We start from the raw sequence: 25,840 nt of genomic DNA on the forward strand, positions 1-25,840 counted from the left end.
AATCATAAAATAATTTAACTTAAGTAATGCATTTCTTACAAGTTACAATTTTCCAGTTAAGTTAAAAAAAAGTGGCCATTTAGCTAATTTATTTCTTTAAAGATAGTCATAGATTATTTGATATATTCTAATAAACTTTCTTTTTTTTTTTTTTAAGGTAGGCTTTATGCCCAATGTGGGGCTTGAACTCATGACCCCAAGATGATGAGTTGCATGCTCTACCAACTGAGCCAGCCAGGCATCCCTATGGCTAATCAACTTTTAAAAACACACAATAGCTATCAATCCATTTTAGTAAGCAAGTATGAAACTAGCAATTTAGGTAGTTTCATTGCTGTTTAAACCTTAACTAGTTCCTACAGACGTATAATCAAATACTTATATGGACATGTGGGTAGCAATTTAGACTGCAAAATTAACATACAGCATATTACTAGCTTTCCTGTCTTTTTAATTTGCACAGTCTCCTAAAATGAGAAGTGCATAATAAAAGATGTTGGTGCTCCTAGGACTGTATAAGGAGAATTTCCAGCCACTGAGACTTATCTGCCTCGTTTACTTATCAAGGGTAAAGCCTTCAAAGGATGCACTGTGGCATCTGGCTAGCTGAGTCGGTACAGCATCCAACTCTTGGTCTTGGGCTTTTAAGTTCAAGCTCCATGTTGGGTATAGATATTACTTAAAAATTTTTTTAAATAATAAAGTAAATAAAAACAATGTACCACAAAGGCCCTTACCCTTCTTTACTATTTTACCTAAAATAAAACACAAAGTAGAACTTGACATCACATTTAATCTAACACCATGTCAGGCACACTAACATACTTTAACTCCCTAGACAAGCTCTCTAGTCTGGGAAACTAGTGGCTTTGGTAACATTCCTGGGTTCTTGGGGGTATGGCAAGATTTTTGCCCTAGAACACACTGTCTTGGCAAATACAGATTCTTAGTTACTTATTAAAGGCTTTATTTGAAAGAGAAAGCTTTCTATTCCATGCAGTGCAATGCAGGATAGGTTGGATAAAGGCAAGATTGAGCCAAAATGACCAGCTAAGGAATTCTAAAGTAACCTACAGAAGATGTAATTTCTGTCTATTCATATCTGCATACCAGATACTAAGAAAAGAATAAAGGAATGAATGAATGTGAATGTCAACCAAAAAACATTTAGGAAAATAATAAACGTTTTGTAAAACCCATTGACAGATTTCCCACAGAATCAATAATAGCTAAGGCAGGCCATCTGGCTTTAACCAATGACATTAAAAAAAAAAAAAAAAGAAAGCAGGAAAAAAACTGTCCTTGAAGTATTCTCACACTTTCTCATCTGCTGATACACATAGAAATGAAAGGACTTAACTCCTAATTCTAGAACAAAAGGACCCATTTATTTCCTGCCTTTTCCACTGATAGCCTTTTTCCACTTACCACTGATCAAGTATGATTTACAATAAACATTTACTGAAAACCCATAGTGATTTGATCAAATTAAAAATTGAAATATTAATAATTCAAGAGTCATTAAAAAAAACAATCAAGTGGCTTTACGGTTAGTCTTTAATGAGTAAGCAGAATCATTACAGACTGCCCTTAAATGTATTCAGCAATAATAGTGCCTGCACTTTTCCTGGTTACCTGCAGGTTATACGTAGATCCAGGTGTATCATACAAATGGAGAGGGAGACGTTCAATAGATTCAAGTACAGCTATTAACTTCCGAATTAATGCAACTGCTGGTCGACTATGAAGAAAAAAAATTGTTGAGAGTGTTTATATAATTTCATACCCAAGTTCATAGAGAAACTGCAGTAACCAACCTCATGTAGACCCCTAGTTTCTTTATGAGTGTAAAGAGAAGTTTAATTTTCTATTAGACTAAATCCAAGCAAGCAAAAATACTCTCATAACTCAATTTCCTTCATTTAAGAACAAAATATTTCAGGGCACTTGGGTGGTTCAGTTGGTTAAGCATCTGACTCTTTTTTTTTTTTTTTTAATGTTTATTTATTTTTGAGACAGAGAGAGACAGAGCGTGAACAGGGGAGGGGCAGAGAGAGAGGGAGACACAGAATCTGAAACAGGCTCCAGGCTCTGAGCTGTCAGCACAGAGCCCGACGCGGGGCTCGAACTCACAGACCGTGAGATCATGACCTGAGCCGAAGTCGGACGCTTTAACCGACCGAGCCACCCAGGCGCCCCAAGCATCTGACTCTTGATCTCGGCTCAGGTCATGATCTCAGGGTCATGAGATCAATCCCTGCGCTGGGCTCTGCTCTGAGTGTGGAACCTACTTGGGATTCTCTTTCCCTCTCTCTCTGTCCCTCCCTGGCTTGCATGTGCATGCTCTCTCTCTCTCTTTGTCACAATCAATCAATAAACAAGTAAATAATAAAATATTTCATTTACAACACTTATCAACTGCATTCAAGGTAGACATGCAATTTATTTTTTAAAGTTTAAACAATTTTATTATTTAGTATTTGATACATATAAAAATATACAAAGCAGCAAAGTTTGGAAAATGGTATTATTTGTTAGCAAGGCAACACTGGTGTAATGCTTCTGAAAAATAACAATTTGTATCAAGGACCTTTAAAGATCATTTACCATCTTTAACTCAGTAATACCACTTAAAGGAATTTATGTGAAAAGATGTTTCCATTGAGATAAGTATATTTTAGTATTAGCAATAATTTCTAAAGAGCTAAAATGTTTAATGCTGTAATGCTTCAATAAATTACTCTTCACCCATAAAACGAGGTGACTCATTTAAAATAGTACCTAAAATTAATGAAATGAATTTCATTTATTATTTTAAAAATTCAATCATATTCAAAAGTAAATAAAATAGTAAAATGAACCTTCATCAACCCAAGACCCAGCTTCAACAAATTGATTTCAATTTCCCCACCCATTTCTCTCCATCCAATATATTTTGAAGAAAATGCCAGTGAACATATTTCATACAGAAATATTTTGAGTATGTATCTCTACAAAGGAAGAATTCTTAAAAAACAAAACTCATTCTCACACCTAAAAATGAATGAACAATTATTACTTAATATCATCAAATATTTAATCAGTGTTCAAATTTTCAGTTATATAGTAAAGAGGTATCTAATTTCTTAACTTTTTACTTAGGTGTAGATGACACACAGTGTTACATTAATTTCAGACATACAAGGAGGCATGTAATTTTATTAAACTGAGTAGTCACAGCTGCATTCATAGCAGACATGTAATTCTTCTTTTATTCCATAAGATTAAAAAATGCTTTAAAAATCTTTCCTATTATTATACACTTAAAATATAAAGCTACACTATTTATTAAATTTAAAAGTTCCTGTTTTGTATATAAGCACTATATATTAGACTCTACTTTAAAAAAGAAGCATACCTACTTTCAAACACTGTAAACAACAAATAAAAACAAACTGGTGATTTACCTTTCATCATCTTCATTTTCACTAAAGGCTGTTTTAAAAACGTTTATTCTTTCTACCAGTTGACTACAATCTTGTTTCATATCTAAATCCACAGTCTAAAAAAAAAAAACCAAAAAGAAGGAACAAAAAAATGTTTTCAGGCTGCTACCAAAATTTATCAAAAACACACACTACAAAGATGAATAATAATACTGTGTATTATTACAAAATTATCAATATAATCTGGCAAAATCATTTTTCTTTCAATTAAAATTCTTTTTAGTTTATCATTAGTAGGCCATGGCTAATAGATTTTTCTTCCTCCCTGAATGTTATATAATGGGGTAGCAATTATACTGCTAAATTAGCTTTTCCCAAAGTGTAGTATGCAAGGTGATTTCAGATTACTAACAAATGAACATTTTGCATTTTAACAATATTATATACTTTAATTAGCATTAGAAAATACTAACTGGTATATTAAAACAGTGATTTCACAGATATTACTAAGTGGTGTGTGAATTTAATCAATATAATTTTAATAAATAAAATTAATGAATGGTATATACAACTTACAGAAGTTAAAGTGAATTTTAAGAGTGTATACCACATATAGTGATTAAGAGCAAAAACTAGGGGTGCCTGGGTGGCTCAGCTGATTGAGCACCCGACTCCTGATTTCGGTTCAGGCCATGGTCTCGCAGTTCATGAGATCGAGCCTTGTGTTGGGCTCTGCACTGAGAGCATGGGGCCTGCTTGGTGGGGGGGGAGGGGTGGGGGGTGGGGGGAGGGTCTCTCTTTCCCTCCCTTCATCTCTCACATTATCTCTCTCTCTCAAAATAAGTAAAAATGTTTTAAAAGAAGAGCAAAAACTAAAGTGGAAAATAGAATTGAAATAGAAGGCAATTTTCACTTTTTATACTTTTGTCAGAATTTGTTACAATAAGTATATATGGTATGTTTTGTTACAGGAAAATTTTTATCACAATAAAGAGATATTAAAGGTAGACTAAATTGTAGACACACATTAGGTTATAACAAATACTTGTCAAATATTCAGAGTAACTTCCTAAACAGTCATGGCTCATAAACTAATTTTATGCAAATAATCTAAGTACTTATGAAGATCTACAGAGTAACTTCATTTTAAGAAGCAATCAGAGCAGTGAATAATGTTAAAAATAGGCCAAAGTACATGTTTTGTTAAACAAAACCTAGAACAAACTATAAGTGGGAAACTAAAAAATCTAAAAAGATTCAATTACTGAATTCAACTGGCTCAAACTAACGACACAACAAAGGAAAGGCTAGAGAAATTATAAATAACATTAACTTGGTTTTTAAATATTTCTTACAAAACACTGCTTTGCCAAAAGTGCAGTTACAAATAATTTTTTAAACTACATAGTCTGTTCTGTGCTACTTTGTAAACTTACATTGTTTAAAACAGTAAGAAGGGCTTGCACCAACCCACTACTGCACATTTCATATGGTGAAATTGTGTTTTCATCCTTCAAAAGTACAATTAGATTTTCTAAAGCTGTCTTCATTAAATCTCTCCAAGTGTTCTCACTCTCAATACACTAAAAGAAAAAAAAATTTAATGAAGACAATCAAAAAAATAAACAGGTTGTAATATACTTAATTTATCACAGTATTAACTGCCAAGAAAATAAGTCAGATACTAAACAAGAGTAAGTTCAAATTATTAATGTAAATGATCTGTACGAGAGTCAGAAAACATTTTAAGGGTCAACTATAAATATTTCAGGCTTTACAGGCTATTTGGCCTCTGTCACACCTATTGAACTCTGCCCTGCAGCCACCAAAGCAGTCACAGACAATATGTAAGAGTGAGCATGGCTGTGAGCAATGTAACTGCTTTTGGATACAGTCATTATTTTATATAATTTACATGTATCAGAAAATACTACTCTTATGATTTGTTTTCAACCATTTAAAAATGTAGAAACCATACTTAGCTCACAAAGCCATATAAAATAGGTGGCAGGCCAAATTTAGCCCATGTGTGACAATTTGCTGACCCCTAATCAATACCTAGAATATAAAGGATAAAGGGGAAAAACTAAACAAAGAACAATGTGTGCCATAAAATCTAGAAGCTAAATAACATACTTGTCTATTTGTGTGAAGTTCCCAAGATGACTCTAATTGAGTTGCTATGTTTCTGAGCGTTACCACTACTCCACGAGGCATGCTTTCAACAGCTTTGAAGTGGTCATCATATAAATCTCGAGCCATAGTTCGTACCTACCAAATGAAAATTGCAAATGTGAATTTTTGTTACAATTAACAGTTTTAACAAAGTTTCCCTTTTTTTTTTTTAATTTTTTTTTTTTAATGTTTATTTATTTTTGAGACAGAGAGAGACAGAGCATGAACGGGGGAGGGGCAGAGAGAGGGAGACACAGAATCGGAAGCAGACTCCAGGCTCTGAGCCTTCAGCCCAGAGCCCGACATGGGGCTCGAACCCACGGACCGTGAGATCATGACCTGAGCTGAAATCGGACACTTAACCCACTGAGCCACCCAGGCGCCCCAACAAAGTTTCCCTTTAATTTCCCTATATGTGTGCAACTTTTAAAAGTAAGATTTTTGTGCCATCACCAACCTCCAAAAAATGTTACTACTTCTACTCATATATGTCAAAGGTTCTAATGGCTGTAAAAGTACTATAACTAGATTTAAGCAATATCAAATAAAAGAACTCACAATTTTAATTTTTGGTTAAATTTTATAGTCATATAACAAAGAGGAGCTTATTTCACTTAAACCAATTTGAACAACCTGTAAATAATTAACTTTGTTCTTTTTTATAAAACTAGCCTGATTATGGTGAACCATATAGAAAATATAAATAAGCAAAAAAACAAAAACAAAAAAACCAAACCCAAAAAACTAAAATGCCTGTAATTCAATCAACCAACGTTAAACCTTTTTAAATTTTTTTGTTTATATGATTTTATTTTTTTAATTTACATCCAAGTTAGTTAGCATATAGTGCAACAATGATTTCAGAAAGAGATTCCTTAATGCCCCTTATCCATTTAGCTCATCCCCCTTAATTTTTTTTAAACTTAAAGACCTAACTGGTTTTTATTCAATGATTCATGGATCAGGCAGCTTTCCATCTAGTAAATAGGAGTTCCCTCAGAGTTGAACCTTTTAACATTTTGTGGTGTATTTTAGGTTTAATTTTTTTCTATTTATAGTATTCACACAAAATATATATGACACTTTTATTTGCATTACTTAATCATAAGGAAGAATGACTATTATCGGTTTGGGCACTAGTTATCTCTCATTTAAGTTAATGTTATCTGAAAGAACCCATTTGTGTCCCAGGCTTGGGTCTGATAAAATTCAGTACATAAGAGCCTTTAAAAATATTTGCTTAGGGGCGAATATCAGTGTCTCAGTCGGTTAGGTGTCTGACTTTGGCTCAGGTCGTAATCTCATAGTTTGTGAATTCAAGCCCCATATTGGGCTCCACATTGACAGTGCAGAGCCTGCTGCAGATTCTCTCTGTTTCCCACTAGCTCTCTGCCCTCCCCCACTTGCATGCTCTCTCTCTCAAAAATTAATAAAACTTAAAAAAATTACTTAAATAATGTAAATTTAGGACTTATGTAATTTCATTAAAAACAAACTAACCTAGCATAACTCTAATGTGATTGAAAAAACTTCACTCCTGAAATGAATATTACTTTTTCATTCTATTTTGGTGTGCCTTTCAGAATTAAAAGGAAAATAAGTTCTGACTAGTAGACAAAATTTAAGAAACTACTCTTTTATAAAACAGTATTAACAAATAAAAATGAAGATTAAAATAGTTAAAATTATTTTTACCTAAAATCAGTTGATACGTACTTTCATACCAAAAGAATAGCCATATGGTCAATGAGGCTATTCCTTGATTTACTACTAATACTACTGATTTCAAGAAACTGAGTCAAAATTACTTATTTTTCAAGAAAATGAAAACAGGACTCAGACTATGTTCTTCTTGATTTACTTTTCTTCTGTAGTGTGAAATTTCAGTACCCTGTGAGTCTAGATTTGGTTGGATAACATAACCCATAAGGAATTGCAAGAAATTCCTGAGACAGCTCAGTGGTAGCTTCACAAATATTTACAGTTGAGGGGCACCTACATGGCTCAGTCAGATAAGTGTCAGACTCTTGATTTTGACTCAGGTCATGATCTCACTGTTTGCGAGATCAAGTCCCAAGTTAGGCTCTGCGCTCACAGCATGGAGACTGCTTGGGCTTCTTTCTCTTTCTCTCTCTCACTGCTCCTCCCCAACTCATGTTGTCTGTCTCTCTGTCTCTCTCTCAAAATAAACTTTAAAAAAATTATAGTTGATCCTCATTATTTGAGAATTCTATATTTGTGAATTCAACTACTCACTAAAATGTGTTTGTAATCCCCAATTCAACACTCGCAGTGCACAGTCACTTGTGGGCATACACAGTGCAGCAAAAACTCGGGAACTGCCTCACGTGCATGTTGTTAGGTGAGGTAAACAAGGTAATCTCTACCTGTAAACAAATGTCATACTTGCTTAAGCCCTCATACTATAAACAAGTATCTTTTCTACAGTCTATTTTGTGCATGTTTTTCACATTTTTGTGGTTTTGTTGACTTCACTGTTTAAAATGGCCATCAAATATAGTGCCTGAAGTACTGTCCACTGTTCCTAAGCACCAGGCACATGTGCCTTATGGAGAAAATATGTGTGTTAGGTAAGCTTCATTCAGGCATGACCGTGCTACTCAACACATGTTCCATGTTAACAGATCAATAAGACACGGGGGCACCTGGGTGGCTCAGTCGGTTAAGCGTCTGACTTCGACTCAAGTTACAATCTCACAGTTCACAAGTTCAGGCCCCGCGACGGGCTCTGTGCTGAGAGCTCAGAGCCTGGAACCTGCTTTGGATTCTGTGTCTCCCTCTCTCTCTGCCCCTCCTCCACTCATGCTCTGTCTCTCTCTCAAAAATGAATAAACATAAAAAAAATTTTTTTTAAGTAATACACTTATGGTGTCTTTGAACAGAAAGACACATAAAAAACAAGGTTATGTATGCATCAGTTACAAAAATGTGACCTCATAGGAACCTAACCCTGTATTTTCCCAAAGAGCAATGGTTCAGTATTCACAGAAACTTTAGTTAACACAACTACCATGAATAATGAAAATGGACTGCATTTAGTTGAAACTCCTTTTAGCATCTAATTGCTATCTTCAATTGAGTAATTTCTTCCTCAACTGTCCTTAAGATACCCTGAATTAGAAAAAATTTCTGGGATGCCTGGGTGGCTTAATTGGTTGAGCGCCTGACTCTTGATTTCGGCTCAGATCATGATCCCAGGTTTGTGGGATCAAGCCCCACATCAAGCTCTGCACTAAGCATTAAGCCTGCTTAGGATTCTTTCTCTCTTTCTCCTTCTGCCCCTCTTCTCAGCTTGTAGTCCTTCTCTCTCAAACAAACAAACAAAAAAAACACATACTTAATGGATAGAATTTAAAAATCAGTATTGTGATTTTGAAAGTGGAGTCAGTAAACATTTGCTCCTGTATCTTTCTGAAAGAATTATTTCAGAGGTGCCTGGGTGGCTCAGTTGGTTGAGCATAGGACTTTGGCTCGGGTCATGATCTCACAGCCCATGGGTTCGAGCCCCATATCAGGCACTGTGCTGACAGCTCAGAGCCTGGAGCCTGCTTCAGATTCTGTGTCTCCCTCTCTCTCTGCCCCTCCGCCCCTCCCCCTCTCCCTCACTCCCTCCCTCCCTCTCTCAAAAGTAAATAAAAACATTAACAAAAAAAGAATGATTTCATATAAGATGGGCCATTAAACTAGGCATCAAAATATGTGAATCTAGAAACAGTCATTCAAGTTGCTTTATCATAAAGCTAATAATTTTATCAGGATTGTAAAATATTAGTGATGTATTTTCAATTCCACTGTATTACTAAAAACATTACTATCAATAATAATTAAAGCATGAGTTCAGGGGAGCATGGTTGGCTCGGTCAGTTAGGTATCTGACTTCAGCTCAGGGCATGATCGTGCAGTTTGTGAGTTCGAGCCCCATATGAGCTCTGTGCTGACCACTCAGAGCCTGGAGCCTGCTTTGGATTCTGTGTCTCCCTCTCTCTCTGCCTCCTCCCTGCTTGTGCACTTGTGCTCTCTCTCTCTCTCTCTCTCTCTCAGAAATAATAAACTTAAAAAAAAAAAAGCACAAGTTCAAAGTTTTTGTGAGACATTAGTCAAATCATTTAAATTTTATTGTCTTACTAATTTTCACTGTTTCAATTTTGGTGTTTAGCATGTGTATAAAAATCATAAGCAAATGTATATGTATTGTGGAAAATAAAATAAGCACAGAAAAAGAAAAACTGAAAGTATGTTAGATTAGGGTAACTTATGTTATACGGTTCAAGGTTTTTAAATGCTTACAATATACCAATGAAACCTTACCATGTCAGTATAAAAAAAACAAAAGAAGGAAAAAGAAAATCTCACAGTATACCTTTTGCTTTGTTTTTTCTAATTTAGATTTCAGTTTTCTGCCTCTTTTGCCAGTCCAACCAGTCACAAATTCTGAACCTTAAAAAAAAAAAAAAAAAAAGGACATTGCAAAGAATTTATTTTAATGCAATGTAACACATTCATTTATTCTTATAAATATTTTATATTTCCTACGTAACTTACCCAGAGAAGTTTCTGCAGTAAATGAATGTTTGGTTCCTCTATTAGATTCAAATACAAAACCAGGTAAATCTTCTTTCAATATTGTTGCTTGCTGACCATCTGAGTTATGAATAGCAATTTCTCCTTCTTTTAAACATGTTAGTGACCAATTCCCTACAGTGAGTTTAGTAGGTCCTGGTGCTGACAGTATAGGTTGACTTGAAGTAGATGGCTTTACTTGGCCTCGAGCTCTTTGTAATTTCTCTAAGAATTCACTTCTGCTTTCTATAAAAACAAAATAATTATTTTAAAACCTCATTCTTTTCAAATGATCCTTTTTTTTATAAAAAAGGAAACTACCAATGAGAATATCAATTTTATGTAAAAAAGTGCATCAGCAGAGTTTTGTTCTGTAGTATATTCTCAGTCATTAGATGTATTTAGGTTCAGGCATAAAAGCAATCCTATAGTTAAAATTTTTTGAAGTATAAGGCTTTTGGAAAAAGATACAACTAGAGACAGCATCACACACACATATACAATTCATCATTACATGATATGAGGTAGCTTCACCTAAAGGATTAGAGGTATTAAAAGTAGACGCAATGCTACTGTTTGTCTCAAACCAAAAAAAAAAGGCATTTCTTAAATGCTTTCATGGTACAATAGTTTTTCTTTGTTGATATTAAAGAAACTGGCCATATGATCATCAATGATCATGTTTCTATGACAATGCTAGCAAAAATATTAGAAAGACAAATCATCAAAATTACAGAAATTTCTAAAACATTTTAATTGAAACAAACATTACCTGAACTATCCGATCCACCTTCAGGACTACCACTTGAATACATGGTGGCAAGTTTCCCGTCCAAGATAAATCTGAACCATCCATTACTGCCGTTAGATAATTCCAAGGCTGCTGCATCGCTCCATATATATAAGCAGTCCCTTCCCCTAATGATTGACCAGTCTCTCCAATGATATGGTTTACCCTGCTGCAATTCTTTAGCATCTTCCTGTGGTTCATCTTCCTAAATGTGTAAAATTATTCAATGAAACAAAATAGTATCTATTCAAAATATTCCCAAGTATTTTTTAAATATGTCCATGTATCAAATTTAGAATTAAAATATGCTGAATTTGGGGTGCCTGGATGACTCCGTCATTTGAAAATCCAACTGTTAGTTTAGATGCATGTCATGATCTCACGGTTCAAGGGTTTGAGTGCCGCATCGGACTCCATGATGACATCATAGAGCCTGCTTGGGATTCTCTCTCCCTCTCTTTCTTTGTCCCCCCCCCCCCCCACCACGCTCAAAATAAATAAACATAAAATATATTATGTGCGTGTGTATATATTAAAATATGCTGAACATAATATTTAGTTGCCTCTAGTTTAATATGTATTCTGATTCATTGAGTTACCTATAACTAAATCTTGTAAGTCCTAAAAATGTTAAGAAACTCACATAAATTATGACCTAAGTTATAACATTTCCAGCTGCAGTAGTATAGAAAGCCAATGGATTAGGTCTACACACAACTAGCTAATTATCTAGGACCCTGGCAAACTCACCACATCTCTGGGCCTGATTATTAAAAAAAAAAAAACAAAAAAAACAAAAAAAACATAAAAAGGAATGTTTTTACTGGATCAATGGTATCCAATCCTAGAGGTGCACCTGAATCATCATAGATGCTTTTTAGGAATAAAGTTAAGATTCCACCCTTAGCAGAGTGAATTAAATATACTGGATCATTTGTATGATCATAAAAAGATTTTAGAGCATGTTTAAAACAAAGAACAATTTGTAAACACTGTTTTCCTACCCTGGCATCCTAAAAATTTTTCTTCTGTTGATAACATGTAATATAGAGAATATTCATCATAAACATATATGAACTTGGCATGTGTGTGCATGCATGGGTGTATGGGTAAAGCACTTTTAAACTTCACAGAAACTTATTATACCTAAATATGCTTTTTACATTTTTCCCCTGAAATAGTTAGTTTGTAACACTAAAATATTATAAAATGTGGATTATAAATTTCTCTAAACATCAGTACTTGTGCTCTAAGCCATGCAGGTTAATAAGGTCCATTCTTGTTTAGCCATTGTAAACAACTAAAAACTAGACAAAATATATGAAAAAGTGATTTTCAAACACTGGACAATATGCAACACAGGACCGTGATCCTCCAGAAAATAGAAACAAACAAGGTAATTTCCTTAGGCCCAGACACAAATTTCTTGCTAAGGTGTTAAGAAGAGGGAACACAGAATCCAGCACTATGAGTTGAGGAAATGGAGATCTGTGTTTGAAGAGGCTAAAAGCAAACAGAATATGTAGAGGATGAGTTCAGGATTAGGGAGCCAAGCAAAAAAGACCTCTAGAAATCCGCAAAGTGATCAGCATGTCTCTAGCAAATATTCCGCAAAATGATCAGCATGTCTCTAGCAAATACTAGACCACTCATTTCTAGGGGAATACTCCATAAGGTTGGGCAAAGAACAAACGGAAAACTGTAAGCTGAATAATTAATTCCCAGAGATCATACAAGGTGGTCAGAAAGTTGCATTCTAAATCCTGAACAATTTCCAAATTTGATAAAAACTGTAAGCTCACGAAGAAATTTAAACAATCCTGAGCAGGTATGAACACTCACATGTACACACATACACAAACACACCAAGCACAGCAAAGGACAGCAAAGTCAAATTGCTAAAAATCAGTGATAATATCATAAGAACAGCCAGAATAAGCAAAGATGTTGTGAGAAAAGATTTATGTTATATAACAAGGAACTAAGACAAGAAATGGAGCAAATTTCTCAATGGAGACTATGCACATCAGGTGACGAGGGAACATCTCTCAAAGTGCCTGAAAAACAATTAGCCAAAAGTCCTTGTGGGCATTGAAAATATCCATCAAAAATGAAGGCCAGGGGTACCTGGGTGGCTCAGCCAACTGTCCAACTCTTGATTTCGGCTCAGGTAATGATCTCAAGTTTCATGAGTTCGGGGCCTCACACTGAGCTCTGTGCTTGCAGTGTGGTCTGCTTAAGATTCTCTCTCTCCCTCTCTCCCTGCCCCTCCCCTGATTGCTCTCTCTCAAAAACTAAATTAAAAAAAAAAAAAAAAGAAGGCCAAATAAAAATGTTTTCAGGGGCGCGTGAGTGGCTCAGTCAGTTAAGCATCTGACTCTTGATTTCAGCTCATGATCTCACAGTAGTAAGATCAAACCCCAAGACCTCCTCAAGCTGGGCGTGGAGACTGTTTAAGATTCTCTCTCCCTATTCCTCTGCCCCTCTTACACTCATGCTCTCTCTCAAAAAAACTTTTTTCAGACAAATAAAATTTGAGGGAATTTTCTGGGTTGTCTTTTCATTTTCTAAACAATGTACCTAGAAGAACAGAAATTGAATTATGATAAAGTAAAACTTACTGATTTTTTTAAATTCTTTTATAGTATAACCTTTTTTTTTTTTTTTAATTTTTAAGTAATCTCCACACCCAAGGTGGGCCGTGAATTCACAACCCTGAGATCAAGAGTCAGATGCTTTTTCAACTGACCCAGCCATGGGCCCCTACGGTATAATCTTTTAACATCCTATTTAAGAAGTCACTGCCAAGCTCAAAGTCAGTAAGAGTTTCTTCCTTTTCCTCTAAAAGTTTTATAATTTTAGCCCATACATTTCAGTCTATGACTTTTTTTTCTGTCAATTTTTTATGTGGTACCCATGGTAAGGGTCAAACTTTCGTTTTTGTGTGTGTATATCCACTTATTCAAGCATCACTTGTTGAAAAGATCATCCTTTCTTCATTGAACTGCCTTAGCACTTTGGTTGAAAATCAACTGACCATGTATGTGTGGGCCATTAACCTATTCCCACCCCCCCCCACTTCCCCCTCCCTCCCCCCCCCCCCTGCTAACCTACCTTTTACAGTTAAGACTTGAAATCTGCTGGTAGATGTCCTTCAACTTATTCCTTTTCAATGTTGCTTTGGCTATTCTAGGTCCCTAGAATTCTCATATGTTAGAATTTTCTTGTTAATTTCCACAAAAAGCTGGGCATCTATAACCTTTTTTATAAGTTTTTATTGAAATTCCAGTTAACGAACAGTGTAATATTAGTTTCAAGTGTACAATACAATGACTTAACATTTTCATACATTACCCTGTGCTCATCACAAGTGTACTCCTTAATCTCCATCACCTATTTCACCTAGCCCCCATCCCTCTCCCCTCTAGTCACTATCAGTTTGTTCTCTACAGTTAAGAGTCTGTTTTTTAGTTTGTGTCTTTCTCCATTTCACCCACTCTTTGCTAGTTTGCTTTCTTTCTTAAATTCCACACAAGTGAAATCATATGGTATTTGTAACCTATTTCTTGGATAAAAGAATTCCGGGGGGATCACCTAATATCACCTCATTTTTTTAAGTTTCTTTATTTATTTTGAGAGAGAGAGAGAGAGAGAGAGAGAGAGAGCGCGCGCACCCAAGCATGCGTGTGAGTGGGGGAGGGGCAGAGAGAGAGGGAAAGAGAGAATCCTAAGCAGGCGCCAGGCTGTCAGCGCAGAGACTAATGTGAGGCATGTACCCACAATCCATGAGATCATGACCTAAGGCTGAAATCAAGAGTCAGACGCTTAACCTACTGGGCCACCCAGGCGCCCCCAGGTATCACCTCTTATTTTGTTTTGTTGTTAAATCCCTCAGGTTCCTCAAGTAATTTAGGAATATCTCTATCACTCACCCTCTCAGGATTCTACAATAAAAACCTATACTCTACCATTCTCTCAAAAATATTACCTCTCTGTCACTAATATATAGGAAGCATTCACTACATGTTAGGTCTCAGTGCTGGAATCTGTAGAGACAGATAAGGCATATTTTAAATTTGCAATCTAAGGCAAGATTATCAATGGATACTGAAACTCACAGGTATGGAGCACCGGGGTGACTCAGTCAGTTAAGCGTATGACTTTGGCTCAAGTCATGATCTCACTGTTTGTGAGTTCAAGCCCCACATGGGGCTCTTGGCTGTCAGCACAGAGCCAGCTTTGGATCCTCTGTCTCCCTTGTCTCTCTGCCCCTCCCCTGCTTGCATGCTGTCTGCACATGCCTGCTCTCTCTCTCTCTCAAAAATAAACTTAAAAAAAAAAGAAAGAAACAAACAAACAAACTCATGGGTATACGTTTAATGAGTAACCATAGATTTACACAGTCTCCCTATAAATAAATTACTTATTAATTACAAAAGGAAAAAGAGTAACTCTGTGATAGAGAAACCAGACAGAGACAAACAACCAAGTGATCCAAGTAACATCATCAGCAAAAAAGCAGACACGGTGTGCCTCTAAGAGAAGGCACATTATACGTTGAGAAAAACATAACATCCCCTCTGTGATTTCCCTGCTTAAAACACATAATCTGAATCTAACCACATAGAATCACAAACGCAAAGTAAGGGTCACTGTCCAGATTAACTGGGCTGTCCTCTTCACAAATGCCAAGGCTATGAAAGAAAAAGAAAGGCTGGGTTCTCAGGAACATGATAACTAAATGTAATACATGCTCCTGGATTCGATTCTAGACCAGGGGGGAAAACTGCTATTAAGGACAACAGCAAATTCGAATATGGTCTTTGAATTAAATATAGTTTTATATAAATATTAAATTTCCTGATTTTGATAACTATACCAGGATTATACAAGAGAACGTCCTGGTTTTTTGGTGAAGTTTTAGAGTGTTAAAAGAGGCACTATGTATCCATGCCCAGTGTAGGATTCAAACTCAAAACTCTGAGATCAACAGCCTCATGTTCTACCAACTAACCCAGCCAGGTGCCCCTCAAATATTTCTTAAATGTACACATACACACACACACACGCACGCACACACACATAGTGTCTATGCAAAGTTAATAGGGCAAAATGTCAATAATTAGTAAATTATAAAGAACACTCCAATACTCACAATTTTTTTGTAAGTTTTAAATTTTATCAATAAGTTTTTTAAAGTCCCACTACTTCACACTGCCATTATTTTGCCAAAAGCCATCATAAATTAGAACTAGATTTCCTCAAAGATACCCTATTCCGGATAACCCTGCAATTAAGATCACTCACTTTTTCTGGTTTTGATTCCTCTTCATTCTCATCATCAGAGGAAGGACCTGCCAAAGTTGACACTTTGCTAATTACACCAAGTCTGGCTAGCTGATCCAAAAAAATATCACCACCTTTATCCACCAAATCCCTTATGATCTGCAATGCCAGCAAGTGACCATCATCATCATCCTGGGAGGGAAAAAAAAGAAAATTATGGGAAAATGATAAAAGTAAGTTTAGTTGCCTGAAGTAGACAAATGCAGTTGTTTCTCAGACAAAACAATTTACTGAACTTAAAAATTAAATTATCTTACTGACCATTGTCTAAAGGAAATTAAAGGTACATGAGTCTCAAAAAAGATAAAAAGCTCACCTCCTGATCAAGGACGGTTGCAGTGATTTCCACTAGTACTGTAGGCAAATTGTGACCAACATCAGAATCACAAACTTCTTTTAAGAGTGCTTCAGAGCAAAAATGAATCATTTTTCGAATGAGAGCAAGACTTGCTTTCCTTAAAAAATAAAAAAAAAAAAAAAAAGACTTTTAGGAAGCCAGGGTAAGAAGCTAAAATAAAATAAAATGCAACTATACATTAACGAAAACTAAAATATCCAATGGTAAGTTTTATACATTCTGCTAAAAAGTACACTTTAATAAAAGTATACAGGGGCGCCTGGGTGGCTCAGCCGGTTGAGCGTCTGACTTCAGCTCGGGTCATGATCTCACGGTTCGTAAGTTTGAGCCCTGCATCAGGCTCTGTGCTGACAGCACAGAGCCTGAAGCCTGCTTCGGATTCTGTGTCTCCCTCTCTCTCTGCCCCTCCCTCCCTCTCACTCTCTCTCTCTCTCAAATAAATAAACATTAAAAAAAAATTTTTAAAGTATACAGAAAAGGGGCACCTGGGTGGCTCAGTCAGTTAGTTGAGCATCCAACTTCGGCTCTGGTCATGATCTCACGGTTCATGAGTTTGGGCCCCGCATCAGGCTCTGTGCTGACAGCTCAGAGCCTGGAGCCTGCTTCCAATTCTGTGTCTCCCTCTCTCTCTGTCCCTCCCCCACACACGCTCTGTCTCTCTCTGCTTCTCAAAAATACATAAAACTAATTAAAAAAAATTTTTTTAATAAAAAAAGTATACAAAAAATAATACTAGCACTAGTTTATGTTCACTTTTTTAGGCAATTTCACAAAATTTCTGTTAATACAGTAAACTCATTACAACTGAAATTATCTTTAAACTTTCTTAAATGTGCTATTCTATTTTATATTTAACAGCATGGCTATTAACATGTCATGGTAATTTTAGAAAATCAAGTAAAGAGTAAGTTGTAACTATCTTAAAATTCCCTATAACCGAAAACACAAGGCTCTAACTTAAAATATCTGGTAATTTATATGGAAATCAATTCTCAAATTAAGCATTTTTGTCCTCTGTCAAATTCAAACTCATGGTCACTATAGTTATGCCTCATATAAATGAAAATAAGAGATTCAAGTAATCCCATGTCCCTAAATATTCCAACTGTTAACAATTCAACATGCTTCCTTTTCCTTCTCATCCACTGCTTTGCTCAGAACATAGATACTCCATAAAATCACACAAACTAATCTCAAGGAACCTGTTCTTTTAAAATAAAATAAATATATATCCACACACTTTTAAATTATAATAGACTAAAAGGAGACTGATCTATTACAGAAAAGACAAAAGTTCATCTGACACATATTTTCTAAGCATAGAACAAAATCCTAGGCACCAAGCTGTAGATATCATTAATTCTGGGGTAACCTGCACAGGAAAGGATGGAGGGACAAAATTGCTACTAAAGTCCATGAAAGCATGTACACAGCTGTATTTCTATAGCATGATGTGCATCCTTACTCTCTCTGGCTGCAATTGCTAAGACCAAACATTCTTCAACTAAAAAAAGTATTTTATTACAAATTCATGTACATTACAGAAAATGGCAGGTGAATGAAGGGCAAACTGCCCTAATAGGATTAGTTCTTTCCAGTTTTTGTTAATGGTTATTTATATTTGGTTGTAAAATAAAAATATTTATATATTGTCTATCTGTCACTATCGCGCTAAGCCATTATAAGCAGAAACCCTTTTACGTATTTTAAAGACACTACACTTCATTTAATCCCTACAACAAACCCTATGAGGTGGGTTTTATTAGCTCAGTTTTACAGATGAATAAGTGAAACAAAGAAAGGTAGGCAAGTCTGCTAAGGTCACAGGGCTAATACATTACAGAACCTAAACTCAAACTCTTCTGTTAACTAATACACTATAAATAGTATTCAGAACCTAAAATTTTCCTCTCTAACACTATTATATAAATTATGACCATTTAGCTTGCAAGGCTTTTCTATTATAAAGTGCCCTATTTTTGTGGAAAGTTTTATTTCTTCATTGGAAGGATTCTTGGATCTAAAGGTCTAAAAACTTTCTTATGCACTGAATGTGTATCAGTACTGAATCCATACTTGGCAAACTGATTTTTAAAAAGGCTATTAAGCAACAACATGTACAGACCTTGAGGGTATTATACTAAATGAAAAAAGCCAGAGAATGACAAACAATGAATGGTATCACACACGTGGAATCCAAAAAAAAGAAAAAAAAAAAGGGTCAACTCACAGAGATGACAGAGTAGAAAAGTGGTTGCCAGGGACTGAGAGTAAGGAAACTGTAAGATGAATGAGGTGTGAGGATCTACTGTAAAACATGATGACTATAGGTAATAACACCATGCTACGTAACTGAAATTTGCTGAGGGCAGAACTTAAACATTCTCACACACACACTAAAAGATAAACATGTGATGTGATGGATGTATTAGTTAACAAGATGTGAATCCTTTCACAAGGTATACATATGTCAAATCACCAAGACATATATGCTTTAAAAATCCTAAGATTTTATGCCAATTATACCTCCATAATTATACCTAATATTTTTCTGTCAATTTCTTGAACACTTTGCTATGTCTTCAGCTCATTTAGTTAAAGAGGCTCTTACGTTTTTACCAAAAACCTCTATGCGTGCTTTGTATAAAAACAAAACAAAACAAAACAGTATCCCTTGGTCACAGTTGCTAACAAGTATTTATTTGGATTTATATTGCTGGTACTTTTTTGGCTCTTGGTAATATTGTTTCTCATATGTAGCTTTTTTTTTAAATAGACTAAATTTGAATAACAATCTAAATAAATTTAACATGATAGCACTAACACAAACAAGCTTTGAAAGTCATTCTTCCTATCAAATTCTGATAAACATTCAAGAATATTTTTTTCCACATTTTTAAAAATTTGCTTTAAATTCACCTAGAATTTGGTTAGATATACAGTGTATAGAACTAACCTGATTTTTTTACATCAAAACACAAAAAAGACATTCTTTTATTTTTTTAAGTTTATTTATTTAGGGCAGGGGGAGAGAGAATGCATACGACTAAGCAGGGGAGGAGCAAAGGAGAGAGAAAATCTTAAGGAGGCTCCACATTCAGTGAGGAGCCTGATGTGGGGCTCAATCCCATGACCCTGAGATCATAACCTGAGCTGAAATCAAGAGTCAGTTGCTCAACCAACTGAGCCACCCAGACGCCCCACAAAGTAGACATTCTAATGCCATTTAATAACCCTCCCTTCTCTCAAATGATCTATGAAATCTCCATTATAACATATCCAATTCTTATATATTATTGGCTCAATTTGGGGGGCTAGACTATTGTACTGATTTATAAACTCATGCTAGTTATCATAAAGATTTAATTACTGTAAGTTTATACTAGCTGTTCAGATTATTAAAATCTCACACATTCATTCGTCCAGATGAACTTTACGATCTGTCAAGTTCTAAAACAAACTCTGTAGTTATTTTTAAAACGGCATAATCTCTGAATTAATTTTGGCAGAATTTATATCTTTATAATATTTAATATTTTCATCCAAGAACAATTTCCCCTTTTATTCAACCAAGTCCTACTTTTTTCTCAAAAAAAATTGGATCCTCAACGATTTCTGAAAAGTAAACTCAATCTTTGTCCAGTTATTGACACTAACTCCAAAGCTGTTTACCAAACCTCTTCAAAATTCTATGCAGCCTTTCCTTAAAAACAAAGTGTACAGTCCTAGGTCTAATCATAACAAAAATACATAAATAAAATCATTATGTTGTACACTTTTAACTAATACAATTATATCTCCATTAACAGGAGAGAAGAATCTTAGAATACTATCAGGTTTTTACATACTACACCACCATTAAAACTGCCCTCCTATGAGGCATAGCTGAATATGGTGTTTTTTTCACTAGTTTACAAAGCCAGACACCATGCAAAAGTAAAGTCTTCTCTTGAAAATGCCTACAATAGATGGTATGCTAAGTTTGTTCATAACATACCATTTAAAAAAATAAATAAAGACAGGGGCGCCTAGATGGCTCAGTCAGTTAAGCGCGTGACTCTTGATTTCGGCTCAGGTCATGAGCTCACAGGTCGTTGGATTGAACCCTGCATCAAGTTCTGTGCTGACAGTGCAGAGCCTGCTTGGGATTCTCTCTCTGCCCTTTTCCCTGACTCATTCTCTCTCGCTCAAAATAAATAAACATTAAAAAAAAGGACAGAAGGAAAGGAGGAAGGAAGGAAGCAAAGAAAGGATATTGTTATCCTGTTTAAAAGCCCTAGGGCGCATGGGTGGCTCAGTTGGTTAAGCGTCTGACTTTGGCTCAGGTCACAATCTCACAGTTTGTGAGTTTGAGCCCCACGTCAGGCTCTGTGCTGACAGCTCAGAGCCTGGAGCCTACTTCAGATTCTGTGTCTCCCTCTCTCTCTCTGCCCCTCCCCTGCTTGTGCACTGTCTCTGTCTCTGTCTCTCTCTCTCAAAAATAAACATTAAAAAATAATAATTAAAAAAAAAAAGCCTTTACTAATCTGTCATACGATTTTTATTTCCTAAGCAGACACTGTGCATTACAGAATATTGACAGGTAACAGCTAAAGTCCATACATTGTAGACCCTCCTTTAACAGTATGATCAGAGTACACAGGCTGAGTATTCAACTATTCAACTCTTAAAATGAGGGGCACCTGGGCAGCTCAATTGGTTGCACATCCAACTCTTGATTTCGGCTCAGGTCGTGATCTCACCATTGGTGAGATGGAGCCCCGTGTGGGACTCCACACTAACAGTGCAGAGCCTGCTTGGGACTCTCTCTTTCTCCATCTCTCTCTCTTTGCCCCTCTCTTGCTCACGTTCTCTCAAAATAAGTAAATAAACTTTAAAATAAATCTTAAAATGAAATGGTAAAAAAATCAGGTTGTAACCTACTCCCCCTTGTTTTTAATTTTTTTAAATAATGCTAAATAATTCTGTAAGTGAACTTTTTTCAAATACCTCTAAAATATTAGGCACTATGCTAAACACTTAATCACATCTAATTTTTTTCTTTTACCTAAAGAGAATTTAGTGTAATTATCTCCACCTTACAGATAAATCAATTAAGATCAAAGAAGTTAAGTACTTTGCTCATGGCCACCTATCTAGAAATGGCAATGCTGGCATCTGGACCCACTTTGCACTGACTCCAGAGGCTGAGCTCTTACCTAAAACTTGGGCTTTCTTACTTGCCACAATTAAATGTGTCTATTTATTACCTGGGAGAATTTGGCATCAAATGCACTAAACTAAAATTACATTTAGATAACCTTAAAACATTTAAAAGGGTGACAAAATAAACATCTAATAAAAGAACCCTCTTACATGGTAGCATACTTTATAATTTTCTGATGACCTTATCATGAAGCAATTCTACTCCAAATATATCAGGATTCTTTTATTATACTGACAGCTAGTCCTCTAAAATTTTCAGGTCAAATTATCTTGTTCAAAAATGAACTTGCTCACTCAAGACAATTCTAAGTTTTATTAAAAAAAAAAAAAAAAAAAAGTGGCCCCACTAACACCTACATCTCTGCAAGCTATTTGGAGAAGAATAAAAACCAAGTACTTCATGTTCACAGTGAATTGTCTTACTGACACTTTTCTCCTACTTAAAGCATGCTGCTTGCAGTTTAATGTCAACTCTTAGGCACTTGATCCTACGAAACTACATGTTCTAAAGACCTCCTTAACTTAAAATGACCAAAATAAAATTCTCAATCATTCAGCCAAAAATTCAGCAGTCATTCTTCACCCTTTTCTTACCCTCATCACTCGTATCAAACTGGTCATCAATCCCTTATACAACCCATCTCTCAACCTTCCGAATTTATTCCCACCAATCCAGCCCCCAAGCAAATGTTTGAAGTTCACAATGAACTGTTTAATAGCCTTCTTGCTCTCCCCCAGTCTTTTTCTCCACTGGGCTGCCAGTGTAATCTTTATAAATCACAAAATCAACTGTGACAAATATCCTCACAGGTATTTAATGACCCTTCTTTAACTCTGGAGTAAAGTCCATGCTCATTAGCATGGGCCACAGGGGCCTTCCATAGGTCATAAAGGCCCCTACTTTATATTATTGACTGAGCTATCCAAACATATCACAGTAATCCAAACATACTCCATTGATACTAAAATACTTGCTATTGCTAACAAAGCACACTCACTCATGCACTAAATATTTATTGAGTTACCTACTAAGTATCAAACCCTATTCTATACCTCCTTGTCTTTGCAGCAGTATACAGGGCTAGCTCTCATGGAGTTTACTTTAGAGGGAAGGCAATAAAACAAACAAAAGTCAAAGAAGAGCAAGATTTCAGACACTGAAAGCTCTATGAGGACTGCAAAACATCATAATTTATGTGAAATGTGTCCTAGGGGTAAATTTAAATTAGGTGGATAAAGATCAGTGGACAAAACATTTGAACTGAGACCTAAATGATATGAAGCAACAGACCATTCAAAAGACCCGAGGACAGGGGTGCCGGGGCAGCTCAGTCAGTTAAGCGTGTGACTTTGGCTAAGGTCATAAGCTCAGAGTTCGTAGGTTGAGCCCCACATCAGCTGACAGCTGACAATATGGAGCCTGCTTGGGATTCTCCCTCTCTCCCTCTCTCTGCTCCTCCCTGACTTGTGCACTCTATCTCAAAATAAATAAAACTTAAAAATAAAAAGTTCAACTGCACACAGGCAACATGCTATATATGAAGAAATTAGCTGAAGTACAGGTATTAAATCCTGAAAAAAGTTAACAGTTTATTATACTTTATTTTACTTAACAATCTAGGAAGTTTGCAGCTATCAGCAGTTCCAGTGCAATTACAGGTGCAACTGGGAATTCAGGGATCTGTGTGGAGCTGTTAGTATAGCGAATCTTATATATAAAATACATGTATACTTTTGATAGCATATGTGAGGGGATCTCTCTAAAACTGACTTCATCTCTCAACATGGCTTTTATTGTTCCAGATGTTAATGCATGTTCTCTTTTTACAATAAATTCGTGACCGTAAGATATCAATTTGACATACATGGTTTCAGTGCCTTCATAGGCACCATGGGTTTTCTCTTCTCCATCCATTATATTCTTAGGAAATTCTAATTTGCTTCCACAGGAACTTTAGCAGTTTCTCATCAGCCCTGCAGCCACTGCATAAGGTCCCACACCACCACAGCCTCTACTCCAGGGCTGCTCCACCATGACCAGCTGCCTGTTGCCAAGAGTCTAAATCTCACTTTTTTTTTTTTTTAATGTTTTATTTATTTAGAGAGAGTGCATGGGGAAGGGGCAGTGAGAGGAGGACAGAGGATCTGAAGCCGGCTCTGCACTGACAGCAGCAAGCCTAATGTGGGGCTCGAACTCACAAACCACGGGATCATGACCTGAGCTGAAGTCAGATGCTCATCCGACTAAGCCACTCAGGTGCCCCTAAATCTCACTTCTGCATTAAAATTTTCTCCAATTTGCACAGCCTGATTAGCTGTTAAGTCATCTATATTCCCAGAGAACTCTGATGGTATGTCTAATCACTCACTACTCTGTATTATTACTCACATCGTCCTCACTAAACTGCAAGGGTACAGTGAACAAAAGCCAAGTCCCATTTATTTGGGTAACTCTTCCAATAACCATCTCACACTGCCTCTACCTAAAAGGCCTCCATAAAGCTCAATAAATGTTTGCTGTACTTACCAAAATTTCTCTAGAGTTGATATTCAGAGAGCTACAAAAACTCTTAGGAATCTAGTCTTCTTCACTTTCTAAACTCCTTAAGTCAGATCATCAGAAGAAAAGATTTAACTCTCCAATCAAATTTCCAACCTAACTTCTTATGAAATCTAACAATCTAACTTATGATACCTTTTCAATATTAAAATAAAGTTCAATCCTTTTAGAAGAGGAAATCAATAGTGTACAAATGGCATAATTTAACTAGTAAACACAAATACTATGAATAACTACCTTATTGAAGGCAGCATAGTTTGCTGAAATGTCTGTGCAAACACTGGCAATAATCTTTTCAAGTATATAGGTGCCATTTCCGGATCTCCTTTTGGCTCATTACATTCTTCTTCATCTTTATTTGTATCTTTCTTTTTCTTATCATCTCCTTTATTAACTGGACACATCCAGTCACCTGCAGATATTATTCAATAAATAAACTTTTGGAAACTTTTTCTCTCAATGAAAAAAAAAAAAAACATTAAGATGAATGTACCCAATTTCAAACTATAATTATCCCTAATTAACAATATTAAATTGAAATTAAGATAGTGTATCTATCAAAGGTATTTGTAAGAATACTACTGTTCCAAATTTTTTGCATATAAGCTGCCAAAGCAAGCACATGAATACTAAAGAACATTAGTCACACCAATAAACTGAATCTCAACTTAAGGAAATAATTTTGGATATTCCACTTGATTCCAGAAATTATCTCATAAATACTCTGCATTCATCTACTCAGTGAAAACTTGAAAATGTGGTCAAAGTACTTCAGCTACACAATCCCCAACTATTCTTTACGACATTCCCATGCCCCTTAAACTTTTGATTTTGTCATCCTGGAATCACGCACTCACAGTCTCAAAGTACACTAAATAGCACACTATTAAAGGTTTATCAAATGTGAAAGTATACGTACATAATTATTTGACTTCAGAGAAAAAACTCATTTATATAATGTTAATATATATACAAAAAGCTATGTCTGTAAAAGTGAAGCTGAAAAGTAATAGCAGATGGCTTAAAGACAAAGATTTTGCCACTCACCTGGAGACTGAAGAATAGCTACTACTTCACTGTGGCCCCTTTCCCGAGCTTTATCTAATGGAGTCTTCCCATCTTCATCTCTCAGATCTGGGTTTGCACCATGCCGTAACAGAGTCTAGAAAAGTAAAGCATTTAATTTGAATATAAGAACTGACACCTTATTTCTTCAATATCCAATTCTGCAATCATTAGACTGTACCCAAGGATTTCAGATTCTCATAATTACTTAAAGCAGGCACCAACTCAAATCACTACTTTTTTGCATATATCACCTTAAAAGTGGTCTATCTATATCTTGAAAATATTAGAGATTAATTTCACTTGGTTATTTATTAACAACTCGAATGAAGTAC

General features: G+C 35.6%; 1 protein-coding gene, 1 non-coding gene and 1 pseudogene across 12 annotated transcripts in view; 1 reads left to right on the plus strand and 2 right to left on the minus strand.

Annotated features, from left to right (window-relative positions):
* The window catches only part of HECTD1 (HECT domain E3 ubiquitin protein ligase 1), a 90,843-nt gene that overhangs the window by 35,234 nt on the left and 29,769 nt on the right, over positions 1-25,840 (minus strand). For all 11 annotated transcript variants that reach the window (XM_078448347.2, XM_060619434.3, XM_078448346.2 and 8 more), the window contains exons 9-19: positions 25,488-25,602; positions 24,678-24,852; positions 16,634-16,772; positions 16,279-16,449; positions 10,954-11,176; positions 10,164-10,427; positions 9,982-10,058; positions 5,562-5,696; positions 4,862-5,008; positions 3,447-3,541; positions 1,636-1,741 (exon numbers count right to left, since the gene is read on the minus strand). In XM_078448347.2, coding sequence (XP_078304473.1) covers positions 1,636-1,741; positions 3,447-3,541; positions 4,862-5,008; positions 5,562-5,696; positions 9,982-10,058; positions 10,164-10,427; positions 10,954-11,176; positions 16,279-16,449; positions 16,634-16,772; positions 24,678-24,852; positions 25,488-25,602 — 1,647 coding nt within the window. The remainder of the gene's footprint in view (positions 1-1,635; positions 1,742-3,446; positions 3,542-4,861; positions 5,009-5,561; positions 5,697-9,981; positions 10,059-10,163; positions 10,428-10,953; positions 11,177-16,278; positions 16,450-16,633; positions 16,773-24,677; positions 24,853-25,487; positions 25,603-25,840) is intronic.
* On the minus strand, positions 16,810-24,648 carry LOC132669525 (elongin-C pseudogene; annotated as a pseudogene).
* Positions 20,555-20,695, plus strand: LOC132670642 (small nucleolar RNA SNORA15). Its single transcript, XR_009606863.1, has one exon. It is a non-coding gene; the product is annotated as a small nucleolar RNA SNORA15 (small nucleolar RNA).

This window comes from Panthera onca, chromosome B3 (assembly GCF_046562875.1).
Source record: "Panthera onca isolate mPanOnc1 chromosome B3, mPanOnc1 haplotype 2, whole genome shotgun sequence".
In the NCBI taxonomy this organism is placed as follows: Eukaryota; Metazoa; Chordata; class Mammalia; order Carnivora; family Felidae; genus Panthera; species Panthera onca.